At 42.0% G+C, this 19,659-nt stretch overlaps 1 protein-coding gene across 1 annotated transcript in view; it reads left to right on the forward strand.

Moving 5' to 3' along the window:
* RYR3 (ryanodine receptor 3) overlaps positions 1-19,659 on the forward strand; it is a 775,913-nt gene that overhangs the window by 499,382 nt on the left and 256,872 nt on the right. Inside the window, exons 33-36 of the mRNA XM_006831810.1 lie at positions 5,730-5,816; positions 6,257-6,483; positions 7,151-7,952; positions 10,502-10,702. Of these exons, the coding sequence (XP_006831873.1) occupies positions 5,730-5,816; positions 6,257-6,483; positions 7,151-7,952; positions 10,502-10,702 (1,317 nt within the window). The remainder of the gene's footprint in view (positions 1-5,729; positions 5,817-6,256; positions 6,484-7,150; positions 7,953-10,501; positions 10,703-19,659) is intronic.

Genomic DNA, 19,659 nt, shown 5'->3' on the forward strand with positions numbered 1-19,659 from the left:
TGTGGAAACATTCCATTATCTTTTAATTCCATTTATCCATGAACTTTTTGAAGCCCCTTGTTGGTTGGTTGATCAGATGTTGGTGGTCTTTCTAGAGGATGAAAAGACTTTTCTTTGGTGCTCTAAAAGTTTGGGTTTTATTTAATCTGTAAATACCTCTTTTGTACAACTTTCATGTTATGTGAATTTTACAAAGTGCAAAGTGTAAAAGGTGAACAGAAATACTCCTGTCTTTGAGAAACTTCAATGTTTAAAATCTAGAGCTATAAAGATGGAACAATTTGCCAGGGAGTATTCAATATTCACAAAAAAGATAATTCTTGTTCCCTGTGGATTCCTTACAATGTTCTTTTTAAAATGCACTTAAATAATAATGTGTTTCCCTATTTTATTGACTGAACTTCCTTAGACCTTCTCAGAAAAATCATCAGTCATACCTGTCATTCACCACAAGAAGCCTGATCCTACTGTAAGTTAGATTTTCATCCCCTGTGGCCAGGTAAGCTTGGGGAATGTCTCATCTTAGAGTCATCTTGTAAGACTTAGCAATGAGCATTGTTGTAGTTGTGTGCTGTTGAGTCGGTTCCAACTCAGTGACCTAGTATAGGGTTTCCTAGGAGCAGCTGGTGAGCTTGAACTACTGGCTTTGCAGTTCAGACCAAACTTGCAGTCTTTCACATTAACCCACAGTGCCACACCAGGGCTCCCAGTGAACATTAGCACACACACACAAAAAATAAAAAATAAAAAAAACTGAAAAATATTTCAGGAAGAAACCTGTCTAACTAACCAAGCATTTCTCAAAGTGTCAACCAAGAAAAGTTTTTGTTATTGTTACTTTAACAGCTAGCAGTCTTCTACAAACTAGAGTTCCAAAGGGCACGCTATTGGAAATGCTAAAGTAAGGAGCCAAATTTCTATATGAATCATTTTTAACACTCTAGGAGTAGAAGTGGATGTGTGAACATCCATGCATGTGTGAACAGAGAATGTTAACAGTAGTTCCGAGAAGGAAGAGCTTGGATTCATCAAGAGTGGTCAAGGCAGGCTTCAGTGAGGAGAAAGCAGCTAAACTGGATTTTAGAGGACACTGATATTCTTTCAGGTGGCAAGGCATGTTTTAGGTTGAAAGACTGGCATCATCGGAAATCTCATAGAGCTAAGGAGGTTTAAAGTGTTTTTGAGGAAATTCACAGAATAGTAGATGGCTCTTGTGGGGACTGGTGGGAAATATAATAATGAGAAGCTGCTACAGTTTTTTTGATGAGAGAAATAAGCAGTTTTTAAGGAAGCCAGTGGTCTCCTGGAGTCCTGGTGTGGTGCCGTGGGTTAATGCGCTGGTCTGCAAAGTCAGTTTGAACCACAAGGTTGACGGTTCAAGCTCACTACCCGCTCCTTAAAAACCATTTGTTGTTGTTATTAAGTGCCGTTGAGTCGGTTCCGACCCATAGCTACCATGTACAGGGTTTCCAAGGCTGTAAATCTTTATGGGAGCAGAAAGGCTCATCTTTCTCCCACAGAACAGCTGGTAGTTTCGAACTTCTGACCTTAAGTTTTGCAGCCTGATTCATAACCACTAGGGTTGCTATTGGTTGGGACCAACTCAAAGACACTTAACAACAACAATAACAACAAAGGTTTAAAGTTGCCATTTTCACTAACTAGAGCAGATAAAAGCATCCAGCTGTGATTTATAAAGCACCAGATTCCACAGCCAGTCCCAGATAGACCCTCCAGGTAGGAGAGCTCCTGAGCAGCCTGTGTCTGAATCTGGTTGAGTGACCGGGTAATTGAGACACAACAGAGCAGGCACCCAAATCCAGCATATCTGATGGCCAAGAACAAAGGAACTGAACCCTTCCTGGAGGGTTGGGACAGCACATTGTAATGAGGCAGCTGCCCCATCCTTCCCAGAAGCTCCTGTGATGTTGTGACACCACAAACACCTCCTCCCTCTCCCGGCAAAAGGTGGACATCAGCAAGCTGGCTTCAGCAGTTGGGACCCTAAACAGCTATTTTCAGAAAGAGGCCTGGGAGAAACCAGGTTTTGAGGCAGAAAATAATCTATTATCATTTTATTACTGTCTCATGGTCCCACCTTTCTTCCAGTCCCTGAGAAAATGTTTATATACATTTTCTGCTCTCCACCAGAATCCATTAACTTTTTTAATGAGTTTGACTGAAGGGCCCTTCCTGAGCTGCAGACAACTCTGTCATCTGACACCTTTTAAGGCTAACTGGACTATGTTGTTGCTGTTAAGTGCCATCAGGTTGGTTCCAAACTCACAGTGACCCTATATTGAGTTTCCAAAGTGCAACTGGTGAGTTTGAACCACCAACCTTGTGATTCAAACTGACCCTGTGGTCCAGTGCATTATCCCGCAGCACTACACCAGGATTCCACTGGACTACGGTGAGCCAAAAATGCGCAATCAGTGAAGCAAAAGCAGGTATCATGGCATTCACAGCAGCAGCGAGTTGGCTGTCTCAGGGCTGAACTAGTAACGCTGAGGAGATGTTTCAGCAAAGATGAGGGCATTGTGAGAGCTTGTATCCCTTTCTTCACACTCAGTTCTGTGTGGCTTTGGGCTGATCATTCACCTTCTGTGAGCAGAAGATGTTGGCACCCACATCCAGAGCACCTCCATGTGCCAGTACAAAGCCTGATGTTTCCCCTCATGGTCCCAGTTAGTCCTCTGCCCTGTGGAATGTTCCTGTGACTGGGAGAATGTCAAGGCTCCTTGCCACTGACGCTTGGGAGGCTTGTACCCAGCCAGCCCCCCTTCTCGTTCCATTTGAGACAGTAACATGTCCAGCCAGGCATCTGGTCTCCTAGCAATTGGAATAATTGTTATTCTGAAGCTTGAGTGATTTTTCATGTTTCAATTATCTCTAGAGGAGCAGGGCAGCAATATTTATACACGAGCTTTCTACTCAGAAAGGACCAGTAACCAAAATAATGAGAGAAGCGTTCTCTCGAACTGTGTTTGTAGACCTCCCCATTAACGACTGCCACGCAGTTTGAAAACCTTTCTCTGTCTCACTTAATGTAATCAGTGGAGAAATGAGAAATAAAATGTGTGTTCAAAAAATACTATGTGGTAATTGTCACCCCAGTCTCACTGCTGAGAAAGTAGATCCAGCTCTGAGATACAGATTGATGGCAGAGGCTAGCTTTCCATTCAGGCCAGTCCCCAAGCCCTGACTTTCACAGCTGATTAGAAATAAAATGGCTATTAGTTCAAGGACAGAATAGATCAGCTAGTGATAAACGTTACCTTCAATACAAAAGAATCACTGGCAGTGCTGTGGTTAAGTGCTCGGCTGCTGCTAACTGACAGCCCTGCCAGTTGGATCTCAACAGTCACTGTGTGAGAGAAAAACAATTATGCCTCAGAAACCCTCTAGCTCAGTTGTTTCTTGTCCTATGTGGTCACTTAGTCAGAACCAGCTGGATATTAAATACAAAGAAGCAGGAAGTGAGGAGCCACTGAAGGTGTCTTGAGTAGAAGAGTAGCATGCCATGGTACACCACAGCAGACCCCGCCTCGCTACGCATTCCAGAATATCAGCTTCCTGTAAGGTTGGAATCATTTCCCTAAAAAGATCTGTTGAGATCCTGATGCCTGGTACCTCTGAATGTGACCTTATTTGGCAGTAAGGTCTTGGAAGATGTCATCAGTTAACATCAAGTCATATCAGAATCGGGACCTAAAGCCATCTGAATGGAAGAGGCAGGACAGGAGAAGAAGAGGGCACCTGGACATGTATTGGGAGTTGCACTGTAGCTGCAAGCTGAGCAACACTTGGGGCTCCCAGAACTGGAAGAGACAAGACGAGATCTTCCCCTCGAGCCTGCAGAAAAAGCGTACTACTGCTAAACACCCTGAGTCCAGAACCGTGAGACCGCACATTGCTGAACACTTGGTTACAGCAGCCCTGGGAGCTTTAATACACTTCCATAAGCTCCTTAGGGCATAGACTTGTCCCTTGTATTTGCTGCTGTGCCCCTTTTTAGCTGTTCTGTGTACTGAGTATTTAGACTCCCAGTGTGGTACTATATGATAAGCACTGGGCTACAAAATGCATGGGTGCTGGTTCAAACCCATGAGCTGCTCCTCAGAAACCAAGTCAGAACCGACTTGATGGCACTCGGCAACAACAACAACAACAACGTAGTGTTTGCTAAATATTTATTGTCAGACTGATCGAGTTGGATAGGAAGCACCTGTGTTAGTTTTTTATTGCCGTGTAACAAGTCTCCACAAACGTAGCCGCCTAAAAGAACAAACACACTTGGATTATGTCACAGTTCTGAAGGTCAGAGGCCTGGCAGGCTTGGATGGGTTCTCTGCTCCAGTTCTCCTAAGGCTGCAATGAAGTTGTCAATCATACTGACCTTTTATCCCCTGGAGTTTCTGGAGAAGAACTCACTTCCAAGCCTATTTGGGCACTTGGAAGAATTTAATTCCTTGTAGTTTAAGGTCTAAAGTTCTGTGGTCTCGTTTCCTTGTTGGTTATTGGCCTGGGCCCACTTTCTGCTTCTTGAGGTCGCCCATTCATTCTTACTTGCTGCCTTCCATTTTACTAGCAAGAGCATGTCCAGAACTTCTCCTACTTCAAATCTCTCTGACTTTTCCTTCTGCCCACAGCCAGAGAAAACGCTTTGCTTGTAAGATTCATGTCATTAGATTAGGCCCAAGGAGTAGTATGTACCTTTTGCCATGTGACATAACATAATTACAGGAGTGACACCTACGGGAAAGGTCCTGAGGGCCATCTATGATGCAGCTCACTGTGTACATCCTCAAGCACCCACACATAGCATGGTCTTCTTACTGTGACTGAAGAGAAACTTCCATTGTTCAACATGATGGGAATGTATTCTAAATGTTAGAAAGAAATCCATCCCAAAACCCTTTAAGTGCTCTCAAAGCACCTAGTCTATAGGTGGCATGGGCTTTTGGCTGGGCTGTCTGTGAAGTTTGTAGGTATCAATCCTGATGGTCCTGAACATGCACCGTTCTTCAGGTTCTAGCTCCCTTTATTGCTGTGATTTAGCTCAGCATTTGAAGCTGGAGATAAGGGTATTTCTCTTTCCCCATTAGCGCAAACTCATGAACTTCCTGCTGGTCCAAGGGAAATTAACGCAACCATCAGAGCTTTGCTTGCTTAAGGCTTCAGCGTCTGAGGACCGCAGTTGTTCTAGATGTCACAAAATGATATTTGAGGAATCTGAGGACCAGACCAGGGAATAACTCCTTCCTTATGCTCGAAGACCTTGGCTTTCCTTCATGTGTGTATTGCACCAGTGTGAATCTCTGTATCTCTTCTGTTTTTTTGGGTTTTTTTTAACTCAGAAGACAAGAGATTAGCATCCACCATGACACTGCAGGATAGTGCTCTGGACCACAAGGTCAGTTTGAGCCACATGGTGGGTGGTTCAAACCTACCAGCCACTCCTTGGAAACCCTGTACAGGGTTGCTGTGAGTGGGAACTGACTCGACAGCACTTAACAACAACAACTTCTTGGTGTAACCTCCTTAACAAGAGAAAGACCTTATAGCTAAACTGGATCACATCCATAGGTACAAGGGTCAGATTTCAATACATATTTGAGGGATACATTATTGAATCCACAACAGAGACTATTGACAAAAACACCCAGTGGCAGCCAGCTATGGGTTTATAACTCTTGGCAGACATCTTGGTTTGTTTTGGTTTCTAGGTGGAGCCCAATACCAAAGTTTTTCCAGCAGTCTTCCTGCAGCCCACCAGCACATCTTTGTTTCAGTTTGAACTTGGGAAGCTGAAGGTATTTCTCTGTCCCCTTGTCTAAAAACCATGGCAATAAAAGGTGGAGTTGACCATTAGGGGGATTTGCCAGGCCTCAGAAAGCAAGGGCAGTCACTCCCTTCTCATATTCCCTCCAGCTTTAGTGTCCTGAATTCTGCACCATCTCCCTTCTTACTCCCGCCAGCTTTTTGTGTTCCTGCATCCCACACTTGCCTATGAAATTTAGATGGCAGAACATCTGTTCTCATTTCTTTCTTCTCCTACATCGATTGGATATAGAAATAATTATACAAGCTCCTAATTAATGCTTATAAAGCAATTAGAGAATTCCTGAATTTATTTGTCTCTCTTTAATGGATAGTAACCATTTTGGTTATCATGGGCCAGGTGCATTGTCCAACAACTCAGAATCTGTTTTGACAAGTGTTTCTTATCTGATGCCTTTCTACCTTGCTTCAGAATGCAATGCCCCTGTCGGCCGCCATATTTAAGAGTGAAGAGAAGAACCCAGTCCCACTGTGCCCACCTAGGTTGGATGTGCAGACCATCCAGCCAGTGCTCTGGAGTCGCATGCCCAGCACCTTCCTGAAAGTGGAGACTGAGCGGGTGAGCGAGCGCCATGGCTGGGCGGTGCAGTGCCTGGAGCCTCTGCAAATGATGGCCCTCCATATCCCAGAGGAGAACAGGTACTGGGGGACTGGAGAGGAAGGTCAGGTGTGTTTGTGTTCAAAGGAGAGAAATCCCAATGAGTAGTGGTGGACTACAGCTATATAGTTGATGCTGGTAGGAGATTGACAGAGGACTACGGCTGTGTCTTCTGAGGGGTTCTTATCTTTCTAAACTGGTCCCACATGAGTCTACCAATGTGAAGACCAATTCATCTCTGTCATACACCTGAATACTTCTCAGTTCAATTCAGTTCTTGTAGACTTTTGAGAGCCTTAGTAGGTAGAAATAAGAGTCCTGGTAGAATAGTGGATTGCAAGCTGGATTGCTAAATGCAAGATCAGCAGTTCAAATCTACCAGTCCCTCCATGGAAGAAAGATGAGGCTTACTACTCCCATAAAGATATACAGCCTCAGGAACCCTAAACAGGGTCGTTATGAGGCAGAACTGACTCAACAGCACACAACCACCACCCTAGTTAGAAATGGTGATGGGTTATGAACCAGAGTCGAGAGAGGAATGATAACCTTTCAGAGAAAGTGTGGCAGTCTCCTGCATCCTTCTACCTCTTGTCTGTGTGTGTTGGGTTGGGTGAAATTCCAGGGGATTCAGAAAGAGAACTGTGCTTAATTCTGTTGTATTCTTCTCCCCATGGAGTTGTTGGTTGACTGCCTGTCCATCCTCAGGTGTGTGGATATCCTGGAGCTATGTGAGCAGGAGGACTTGATGAGGTTCCATTACCATACTCTGAGACTCTACAGTGCCGTGTGTGCCCTGGGAAACAACCGAGTAGCCTATGCCCTGTGCAGTCATGTAGACCTCTCCCAGCTCTTCTATGCCATTGACAACAAGTACCTCCCTGGCCTCCTTCGATCTGGCTTCTATGACCTACTCATCAGCATCCACCTGGCCCACGCTAAGGAGCGGAAGTTGATGATGAAGAATGAGTACATCATTCCCATTACCAGTACCACCAGAAAAATTTGCCTGTACCCAGACGAGTCCAAGAGGCATGGACTGCCGGGAGTGGGCCTTAGGACATGCCTCAAGCCAGGGTTCAGGTTCTCCACCCCTTGCTTTGTTGTGACCAGTGAAGAACACCAAAAGCAGAGTCCTGAGATTCCCTTGGAGGTTCTGAAGACGAAGGCATTGAGCATGTTGACAGAGGCTGTTCATTGCAGCGGGGCACACATCCGTGACCCCGTTGGGGGCTCTGTGGAGTTCCAGTTTGTGCCTGTGCTGAAGCTTATTGGAACCCTGCTGATCATGGGGGTGTTTGATGATGATGATGTTCGGCAGATCCTCCTGCTGATTGATCCATCTGTGTTTGGGGAACACAGTGGGGACACAGAAGAGGGAGCAGAAAAGGAGGAAGTGACCCAAGTAGAGGAGAAGGCAGTGGAAGCTGGGGAAAAGGCCTGTAAGGAGACCCAGGCTCCAGTCAAAGGATTGTTGCAGACCCGGTTACCTGAGTCTGTCAAACTCCAGGTAATTCCTGGCAACAGAGGTAGTGCCTTTGGAAAGGTCCTGGTCGGTAGACAGTGCAGCCTGCTGGTGAGGCTAGGACCATGGGCACCGGTCTATGCCTACTGCTGAGGTAGTGTAACAGAGAGGCGTCTACCACCATCCTGTTCTTGTTTTCTACATGAATGCACTTCTTAATTTACCCACCCCAAGGTAAAAATACTATAATCCTAGTTAATAAAGCACATGCTTTAGACTTGATTTTCTGATTCCAGGTAGGGATTGCCCTGATCTGATCTTCTATCATTTTGGTCCAAAGTGCTCATTGGTGGGATAGCTATTTGCCATGGCAGAAAAACCCTTGACTGTCGAATCAACCAAAAGTAACTGGCTCATTGGGTGATCATATTCATCACCATGGTCTCATCACCCAGCTAGTGTGCATTTCACTAAAATAAACTGCCATCTGAGCTGACGAGAGCAACCAGGTTCACTTACAGCCCTCGCTCCTGTTACCGCCTTCCAGGGTGTTTTCTAAAATAGTCTTTCCAGATGTGAGCTAGCATCTGTAATAGCTCTGGCTTCTGGGCACACCTGTAGACTATTAATAAATACAGTAGAAACATCTGCCCCAGAGAGAGCGCATGAGCTCAGGGGCCAGGCATTTCTAGATTTGAGTGCCTGATCCTTGGCCAATTTATTAGCCATTTGAACTTGCCTAAGTCAGTACTATCAGAGCCTTAGAATGATTGTCTGTAAAATATGGATGATAAAATAATAAATAATACTTTTATAAAACATTATCTTAGATATATTTTATCATGGTATGTATGATAATAAAAGAATCTATGGTAGAAAATTCTTTATCTGATGTAATGATTGTTGGTCAGTTCATCAAAAAGTAAAGTATAGAATAGAAGCATAACAAGTTTTACACACGAGGAGGCTTCAAAAATTTTGTGGAAAAATGGAATGCAAAGAGAATGGGATTTTTTCCATGAACTTTTTGAAGCCCTCTCATATAGACCTTAAACAACTTACTGAAGTATATCCGTGTGCTATTTTAATGTAACAACAAGACCTTTTCTTTCATGTGAGTCCACTGACAAGCACTCAAAGTCCTCTTTTTCATCATGACCCCTGTAATGTACCATCTACAATTGGTAGTTTGGGTGTCTTTAAAGTAGACTGCAAAGCATACTTAAAGATACTTGTAAAGCAACCTGAGTGCAGAATGATTTTTATGTTCTTCCCCCAATGTTTTGTAAGTTATATAACTCACATCCAATTGCAGTCTGTATGTGTGTTTTAAAAAAAAACACAAACTGATTTTTACACATGTGCCTGTCATTCAACTTAGTTTGCACATATGGTTGTCTTACATGATGTATAATGAAATTGTATGATAGCAGCCTGATAAGCTGGTTCACCTGAGAGGAGCAGAAGGGTGCAGGTACACCAGAGTGTGCCCCTAGGTGAGAGCTCGCCACATGTCAGACGCATATCCATCACCTGTGTACAGAGTGGGAGGCCCGTGAATCCCTTGAGTGGGTTGGGTGGGGTTGGGCTAGTAGAACTTCTCCTCTGATAGGAATATCAGAAATACACTGAGGACTACAGAGGATAACATATGGCAAGTGCCTGGGACAGTATCTGGCCAATGATGCTCAATGTATCATGGCTCTTGTTGTTATTAGGAGCCTTGCTAGTGCTGTAGGATAAGAACTGTGATGCTAACAACAGCCAGGTCGGTAGTTCAAACCCACCAGCCACTCCTTGGGAGAAAGATGAGGCTTTCTGCTCCCGTGACAATTTACTGTCTTGGGGATTCTGTACAGGGTCACTATGAGTCAGAATCATTTGTTTGTTGTCGTTGTTAGTGTACTATACGTTACAGTAGTGATAAGATTAGTAATAATAACAGTCCTGAGAACTTATCACAGAAACACAATGCAGGAAACAAAAACAATGAAAAGATGCAGAAAGGTGCAAAGAAAAAAAATCTCTCTTCCGTTTAACCTTTAGCCTGTTAGGGAGTGCTCACATGCACAATTCGAATTGGTTGTGGTTTTGGTACTGAACTTAGGAAAATACTTTCTTGAAAATTATGTTCTTTTTCCATAAGCAGATTGACTCTGTGTTTAGTGGTCTCCTTTTCCTCTTGTTCCCCTGAGGGTGAGCTGTTCTCTGGCTTCACACGGACTTAGATCTGAGTAGCATTTCTATGGTTAATAGACATCTCTATGTTGAAGTAACACTGGACAAATTGCTTGAAATGTTTAAGTCTATAAAATGGACACAAAAGCTACATGACCAAGGTACCAAAAGCCAAACTTAGTGCTTTTGAGTAGATTCTGATTCATAACAACCCTATAGGACAGAATAGAACTGCCTCACAGGGTTTCAAAGGCTGTAACTCTTCACATAACTGACTGCCATATATTTCTCCCCGGTGGCTGATTGGTTTGAACTGCCAACCTTTTGGTTAGCAGCAGAGTGTTTTAACCACTGAGCAACTTTAGCTCCCTCACCAGTGTGAATACAATATCAACCTGTCTGTTTGCTTATTGCAGATGTGTGAGCTCCTCAGCTATCTCTGTGACTGTGAGCTGCAGCACCGAGTGGAGTCCATCGTGGCATTTGGTGACATTTATGTGTCCAAGCTGCAGGCGAACCAGAAGTCCCGCTACAATGAGCTCATGCAGGCCCTGAATATGTCTGCGGCCCTGACAGCCCGCAAGACCAGGGAATTCCGCTCACCCCCACAGGAGCAGGTAAGAGCCACTTTCTGATTCTTCTGGAAGAACTTAAAACTTACAGTGTTGTGGAAGGTGTCCACTAGGACACCAAAGACTGGTATCATTTGATGTGAATCCATTACTATGCTGTTGACAATAAGGAAGATAAGCCTAGTATTGGTTGTGGAAATAACCCTTTCTATTGCACACAGAGCACGACTTACTCTCTTTCTTCACCCACTTCTACCTTTACCTAGCCCATCACTGAGTCAAAGACAACATCATGGTCAGATTTCAGTTTTCACCTCAATGCAGTGATCTATCACCTAGAAACATTTCTGTCTAGCCCTGGTCTCTGTCAGAGATCAACAGATTATGGTCAGTATATCTCAACTTGTAAGAGTTGAGTTTGTCATCTAATATGTCCAGACCCTTTGCCTAGTGTCTGTGAACTTCTCACAAAGCCACCACAACCCCATGAAAGCTGGAGAACAGGATTTAGCAAGTGAGTCATTTTTCATGAAATGTTATATTGGTGTTTTGCATTCCCCTACTTTGCAGTTTGGTATTTTCAGTAACCTTATATGCATGTGAAAGCTGGACAGTGAATAAGGAAGACTGTAGAAAAATTGATGCTTTTGAGTTGTGGTGTTGGAGGAGACTAGTGAAAGTGCCACAGACTGCCAAAAGAACCAATAGATCCGTTTTGGAAGAAGTGCAGCCAGAGTGCTCCATGGAGGCCAAGATGGCCAAACTTCATCTCTCATACTTCAGACATATTGTCAGGGACCAGTTGCTGGAGAAGGATATCATATTTGGTAAGTTGGAGAGTCAGAGAAAAAGAGGAAGACTCCCAATGAATGGATTGGCCGAGTGGCAGCATTGATGGACTCAAGCGTGGCAACCGTAGTGAGGTTGGCCCAGGATCGGGCAGTGTTTTGTTCTGCTGTGCATAAGGTCGCTATGAGTCGGTACTGACTTGAAGGCACCTAACAACATCAACTTTGCAGTTAGGAACCTCTGGTAGCATACTGGTTACGAGTCTGGCTGCTAACCTCATGGTCAACAGTTTGAAACGACCACCTGTTCTGCAGGAGAAAGATAATGAGGCTTTCTGGTCCTATAAATATTTACAGCCTCAGAAACCTTATGCAGGGTTTCTATGAGTCAGAATTGACTCCACGGCACACCACCACCACTTTGCAGTCAGCCTTGTCCCTTGGGAAGGCTGCTTTGAAAAGAATAAAAGTCCTGGTGAGAAACTTCTGAGGGAGTAGCATATTGTAAAATAATGCTATTTATTTATTCCTTGCTAATGTCTTAGCCCCTGCAAGGAATGCAGGCTGGTTGGCCACTGCCTCCTAAGAGTTGCAATGAGAAGACAGATCTTTCAGTGAGCAGATGAGTTTTCTAATTCTGAAACCAAATCTTTGCATCTTATATATATATTTAAATAACAGCCCATCTATAAGTTGTTACCAGCATAATCACTACCATTTTATATTAATAACATTACCACAACTTGGACCAATTACTTTCCTATCCTGTTTTATAGATTGTAAATATGTTGCTTAAAAATGAAGTGTGTATCTTGACTTTTTAATGATTCATGTGATACTGGTCTTAAAGAGAGGTAAATTTTATCATCTCTTTGTTAGAGGTAAAATAAGAAGACCTTTGGCTTGATGGGAATGGATGATTTATTATGCAAAGCTGAGGAAAATGCAATGATTGTATGGTTTCTGCAGTCTCTTCCCAAGAATTACTCTTCAAGGCTTTCTTTCCACATCTTGTCAGGCTGCCCTGGCAACAGGTGTGAATGTCATCTTGCTCATGTTACTGAATAAATGCCGGGTCTTTCTTTTACTTGTGAATGATGGGAAGGTGGAATGACATGATCATTAGAACACCAGCATTTCTTTGAGACTCCAGGGCTCACGTTCTAGCTCCTTGTTACTTGCTATTTGATCCTGGGCACATTACCTCTCCAAGTCCCGGTTCCTTTATCTGTAAAATGTAAATTAAGTTTGTATCTCCTTCCCCAGGGTTTTCATGAAGCACTCATGAGATATTTCATTTAGAGTACTTAGTACTCTTCTATTGGGAAACTGACCCCAAAGCCAGACAGAACCTGTTTCAGAGTTAGTTCCGATCCGTAACAACAGGAGTAGGGTTTTCAAAGAGCGGCTGGTGAATTTGAACCTCCAGTCTTGTGGTTCAAAACAATCTTGCAGTCCAGTGCTTATCCTACAGTGCTGGTTGGTGGTGGTATGTGTCATTGAGTCGATTCCAACCCATAGTGACCCTGTATAGGGTTTTCAAGGAGCAGCTGGTGAGCTTGACTACCAACCTTGCAGTTCAAAGGACTTTACAGTCTGATGTATTAACCCACAGTGCCACACCAGGACTCACACGGCATTTAGGGGTGAGTTAATTAAACGTTTCACCAAATATAACAGGCTAATTTTTAAGTTGATAATTTTCTATGACCTGCACATGATGGTATAAATATCCAAATGGCCCTTGGCAGAAAAAGGATTCCCCTACCTCTGCTCTAGAGTTTCTAATTAGTCTAGGGTGGGGCCCACCATTTTACATTTTTAACAAGTTACCAGATATTATTGTTGGTCCGGGAAAAGAAGTGACATTTTCAGTGGGGAAAAAAAAAAAAAAAAATGAAGTTTCATACTCTGAAAACAGACTTGTGGATCTTATTTTTATTTAATACACAACCTATCACTATAGTTATTGATACATTTATCATAGTCATACATCAAAACAACACTAAAATTACTTTTTCTAACCTTTTTTATGGGTATTATTTTATGCACACTGCCATCTAGTCAACTCTGACTCATGGCAACCTTACCTAGGGTTTCTGAGATTGTAAATCTTACGAGGAACAGGCAAAACCTCATTTTTGTCTCTAGGAGCAGTTGGTAGTCACCTTGTGGTTAGCAGCCTAGTGATTGCCCTACAGCTCTATCAGAACTTCTTTCATTTTACCTGCGCCTCCAAAAAGCGACTGCTTGGCAATAGGAACTCTGAGTAAGACTTCATCTGACCATGTGAAGGGTCCCTGGATGGTGTAAATGGTGATTCTTTAACTACTAACCAATACGTTGGCAGTTCAAGCCCACCCACAGGCATCTTGGGAAAAAGATGTTGGCCGTCTACTCCCAAATTATCACAAGTTTGACAACCCTACTGAGTGCAGTTCTGTGCACACAAGAGGTCACCACCATGAGGTCAAACCAACTCAAGAGCAGCTAATTTGTCGGGGTGGGGGTGTTTTTGTTTTTTTTTGTTTTCTATTTAAGCAATGTTAAATGAGGTTTGTGATTTAGTAAACAAAATTGTACATTTTTCAACCTAGAAATATGAAACAGAAAATACCCTCTTGTCTGGTGTTGCTCTACCCTGCATAAGTGCACAAGATTCTCTCTAGTTACCTCTTCAGCCCCTCTAGATGCTGATTAGTCTTAGGTGGTGAGTATGTGGAAAGATTTCAGAGGTCAAAGAATCTGGATGAGTAATGCTTTATTTTCACTAAAATAAAGTTAGTATCTCCTTCAGTTATTAATGTAGATAACAAATGAAGTATCTGACTTTGTCACCAACAGAAGTCACACATATTGGCTTATCATATGACAGTAGTTACAGTATATTGAATTGTTACATATATTCATCACTACTTCAGTATCACAGTGACTATGAGACATGCCATAGATCTTTTTATCTAATGAGTTAATGAATTATATATGCTACCACATCTTAAATTTGCCTTATTATCATCTTGAACTGGCTCTCAGTATAACTGTTTCCCATTATAATCTTGTTTATTTTAATCCATATATTTAAAATATCAATCTAAGAAGCTCTCCATGAGTTTCACCAGACTGTTAGAGGAGTCCATGATTGAAAACAGTTAAGAATCTCTGGGACAGAGTTATAAAGGAAAAGAAAAATAACAACAAAACACAAAACCTATATGTTAGGGGGAAAAAAACAAAAAACCCAATTTATAATAAAAATTAAAATCTCGCTGAAAACTGGGGACTATATTTAAAATAAATATTACAAAGTATTAATAATCTCACCCGTTGATTTCACAAAGATAATTACCCAGTAGAAAATGGAGAAAGAACATTAGCAGGAAGTTTATAAAATAAAAACTAAAAAGTGATTCTTACTTGTAGGAAAACAAAGTTCAACTTTGCCAATTAAATGCAAATTAAAGCAACAGTGGTATGGCACTTTTCACCTATTAAATTGGAAAATACTTGAAAATATGTTAACTCTCATTATTGTAATGGAGATGGCAAAGTAATACACACTCTTGTATAAATTTGATAATAATGCAAATTGTTATGAGATTTCTAGAGGGCAATTTGGCAGTTTATATCAAAAGCCATTAAACTGTGCAAACTGTTGGATCCAGTCGTTTCACTTCTAGGCATTTTCCTAAGAAAATGTTCAGAGATATGAATAAGAATTCTGTAAAAGGAAATTCAGATGAACTGTATTTGTAATGAAAAAAATGGCGACTTAAATGTACTGTATCAGATAATTAAATTTGCAAAATTACTATGTAAATTATTATTCATCCACATGATGAGATGTAATAGTTTTATTAAAAATGAGAGTGAAAAAATGGTCAGGATAAATTAAGTGGTAAGATCTTGTCTAATAAATTATATCTAGAGTATGATGTGTATATATACATAAGGAGTCAACAATATAAAATATTAATGTTGATTATCTTTGGGATTACAGTAACTTTTCTTAGTCCTGTTTTCTCAAATTTCTATACCATTAATAAGTTATCTTTTTATTAGAAAAAAATGAATGCTACTCTTAAAAATATACAGTCTCTGTACCAAATGGAAATGGTTAATGTTCAACCATTTCAAGAATTAGCATATGATCAAGAGCCAATGATACTGAAGGAGGAAATCCAAGGTGCATTGAAGGAATTGGCAAAGAACAAGGCACCAGGAATTTATGGAATACAAATTGAAATCTTTCAAGAAAGTGAGGCGACACTGGAAGCACTCACTCATCTCTGCCAAGAAATTTGGAAGACAACTATCTGGCCACCTGATTGGAAGAGATCCATAGTTGTGCCCATTCCAAAGAGAGGTGACCCAATGGAATGCGGAAATTATCGGACAGTCTCTTTGATATCCCATGCGAGTAAAGTTTTGCTAAAGATAATACAGAAACGGCTACAATCATACATTGACAGAAAACTTCCAGAGGTTCAAGCTGGATTCAGAAGAGGCTGTGGAATGAGGGATATCATTGCTGATGTCCAGTGGATCTTGGCTGAAAGCAGAGAATATCAGAAAGATGTTTACCTGTGCTTTATTGACTACATAAAGGCTTTTGATTGTGTGGATCATGACAAGCTATGGACAACACTGCAAAGTATGAGTATTCCAGAACACTTATTTGTGCTCATGAGGAATCTGTACCTGAACCAAGAGGCAGTTGTTTGAATAGAACATGGGAACTGTGAATGATTTAAAATTAAAAAAGTTGTGCAGCAGGGTTGTATTCTTTTACCACACTTACTCAACTTGTATGATGAGCAAAGAATCCGCATAGCTGGATTATATGAAGAAAAACGTGGCATCAGAATTGAAGGAAAACTCTTTAACAACCTGCAATATGCAGATGATACAACCTTGCTGAAAGTGAAGAGGACTTAAAACATTTACTGATGAAGATCAAAGAGCACAGCCTTCGATATGGATTGCATCTCAATATAAAGAAAACAAAAATCTTCACCACTGGACAAATAAACAGCATTCTTATCAACGGAGAAAAGATTGAAGTTGTCAAGGACTTCATTCTTCTTGGATCAACTATCAACACTTAAGGAAGCAGCAGTCAAGAAATCAAACGACATATTGCATTAGGCATGTCTGCTGCACAAGACCTTTTTAAAGTGTTGAAGAGCAAAGATGTCAGCTTGAGGACTAAGGTGTGCCTGACCCAAGCCATGGTATTTTCAATAACCTCATAATGCATGCGAAAGCTGGACAGTGAATAAGGAAGACCGTACAAGAATTGATGCTTTTGAGTTGTGGTGTTGGAGGAGAATATTGAAAGTGCCATGGGCTGCCAAAAGAACTAATAGATCCATTTTGGAAGAAGTGCAGCTAGAGTGCTCCTTGGAGGCCAAGATGGCCAAACTTCGTTTCTTGTACTTTGAACGTATTGTCAGGAGGGACCAGTCATTGGAGAAGGATATCATGTTTGGCAAGGTGGAGGGTCAGAGAAAAAGAAGAATCCCCCCAACGAGATGGATTGGCCAAGTGGCAGCATTGATGGACTCAAGCCAGGCAACAGTAGTGAGGTTGGCTCAGGAATGGGCAGTGTTACGTTCTGCTGTGCATAAAGTCACTATGTGTCAGTACCAACTCGATGGCACCTTACAACAACAACAACAACAACTCTTAAAAATTGACCATCTTTAAATAAATTTTTTTTCATTAACTAGAAATAGAAAAGAATTTCAGGTACCTGGCTAAGGAAGACCATGTCTAAAATAATATGTCATTTCATGACCAATACTGAGAACTAACCTTTTATCTTAGTTTTCTAGTACTGCGATAAAAGAAATACCACAAGTGATGGCTTTAACAAACAAGTTTAGTTTCTTCGAGTTTAGGAGTTTGGAAGTCTACATTCAGGCACAAGCTCTAGGGGAAGTCTTTCTCTGTTGGCTGTGAGTGAAGGTGTTTGTCTCCTTTCAACATCTGTGAGCTCGGTATCCCTTGTAAACCCCACATGTCTTAGAGTCAGTCTTCCCCTTGTTCTAGAAAATTCTCAGAACAGGAACCCCACAAGTCCAAAGGACACACTCTACTCCCAGCTCTCCTTTCTTGTTGATAGGAGGTCCCTCCAATCTCTGCTTACTTGTTTAATCTCATATATCTTTAAAGAGATTTGTTGTGTTGTTGTTAAAGTGCCATCGAGTCTGTATCGACTCATAGTGACCCTGTATAGCATTTCCGAGGAGCGGCTGGTGAGCTTGAACCATCAACCTTGTGGTTCAAAGTGACCCCACAGTGCATTAACCCACAGTGCCACACCAGGACTCCTCACAATAAAACCTAATTCTGTAGATTATGCCCTGCCTCATTAACATGACTGCTTCAAATCCTGCCCATTACCATCATAGAGGTTAGAGCTTACAGCGCATAGGGTAATTACATCAGATCACAGAATGGAAGATAGTAATATAACACTAGAATCATGGTCTAGCCAAGATGACACATATTTTGGCAGATACACTTCTGTCCATGACATTCCATCCTTTGCTCACTCCACAAAATTCATGCCCTTGTTATATGTAAAGCACACTAACCTATCAAATCATTCCAAATATAGGTCCAGACTTCACTCTGGGGTAATATTATTCTTAATCTTTGAATCTAAAAAACAAACTTTTTACAAAGTATAATGATGGAATAGGCACAAGCTAGACATTCCATTATAAATGGGAGAAATTGTAGGGAAAGAAGGTATAATGGGTACCAAGCAAGTAAAAAACCCAGAAGAATAACATACATTAGCTCTCAAGCCTTGAAAATAATCTTCTTTTCTCTGATTCTCTGAGACTGTCTAGGAAATGGCCCTGCCTCCTAAACTCTGAATGGTTGGCTATGCTTTCTGGATGCTGGGTGGACGCCCCTGGGTCTTGGGCTTCAACTCTGCCTTCTAGGCCTACTAAAGTGGCAACCCAAAACTCACCTTTGGGTTATCCATTCTCCTTGTTCAGTTGAGTGGCAGTCCCACCCACTTAGTTACATCAGGTTCCAGGTCTTGTGCCACTTGAGTAAGGCAACTCCACTACTTCAGCTTTGACCAGTAAAGCCAGTCCCATCCCTCTGGCACTCATATATTGCAGTCCCTCAGTCTGGAATGGAATTGGTGAAGATCGGACTCTTTGAAACGTAGGAGGCTATGGCTCCACCTTTGGAGACCCAGAAGACCTTGATTTTTCTACATGTTGAGATCCCAGAGGGTATAGCCATACCCTTTGAGACTGAGGCAACTCTGCATCCCATGTTCCTAGTCTCTTCAGCTTCTGCTTCCTGGTTCCTTGGCCTCTGAAATCTTCAGGCCTCTTTGGCAGGACTGGCCAGTGTCCTGCTTAGCAAGTGTTACAAACTGTCTATCTCTACTGAGAAGTGCCCAGAAGCACCCCACTCCCCCAGTAAGCCTCAGCCCAAAGGCACTCAGCTCTCTTGCTCTGTGGATCAGCACGCCTAGCTCCATTGGCAAGTGCCTGGAGGCGCCCTACTCTCCTAGGAACCGTCCTGCCTAAATGCCCTCAGCTCTCTCCTTTTATAGGTCAGCTTACACAGTCTTTCACTGGTCTCCTGGTTCTACTGTTGCCATTTCTCTGCCACTGCTTCTTGCCATCTGTGCCAACTCCATTGTTACAACTCTCCTCACTTGTTTCTGAGTCTGCTCTAGAATTGCCTTTGATGTCCATCATTACAATAGCAGTCTTTTCAAGGCAATCTTGGCTCTTTTCAAGGCAATCTTGGCTCTTTTCAAGGCAATCTTGGCTTTTACTCTTAGATACCTTAAAACTCTTTCAGCCTCTACCTATTATTACCCAACTCCAAAACCAGTTAAACATTTTAAGTGTCTATTAGAACAGCATCCACACCTGATACCAAATTGTTACTTAGCTACCTAGTGCTAATATAAAATAAATACCACAAATGGCAATGGCTTTAGCAAACAGAAGATTATTCTCTCACAGTTTAGGAAACTAGAACTCTGAATTTGGGGCACTATCTCTAGAGAATAGCTTTCTGTGTTGGTTTTGGGAATATGTCCTTGTTACCTTTCAACATCTGTGGGCTCAGTAATCCTTAAAGAACGCCATGTTTCTTGGCATCATTTTTCCCTTGGGTCTAAGAAGTTCTCAGTACAAGGACCCCAGAATTAAAGGATATGATTCACTC

The sequence above is a fragment of the Chrysochloris asiatica genome, unplaced genomic scaffold (assembly GCF_000296735.1).
Source record: "Chrysochloris asiatica unplaced genomic scaffold, ChrAsi1.0 scaffold00004, whole genome shotgun sequence".
NCBI classification, from domain to species: domain Eukaryota; kingdom Metazoa; phylum Chordata; class Mammalia; order Afrosoricida; family Chrysochloridae; genus Chrysochloris; species Chrysochloris asiatica.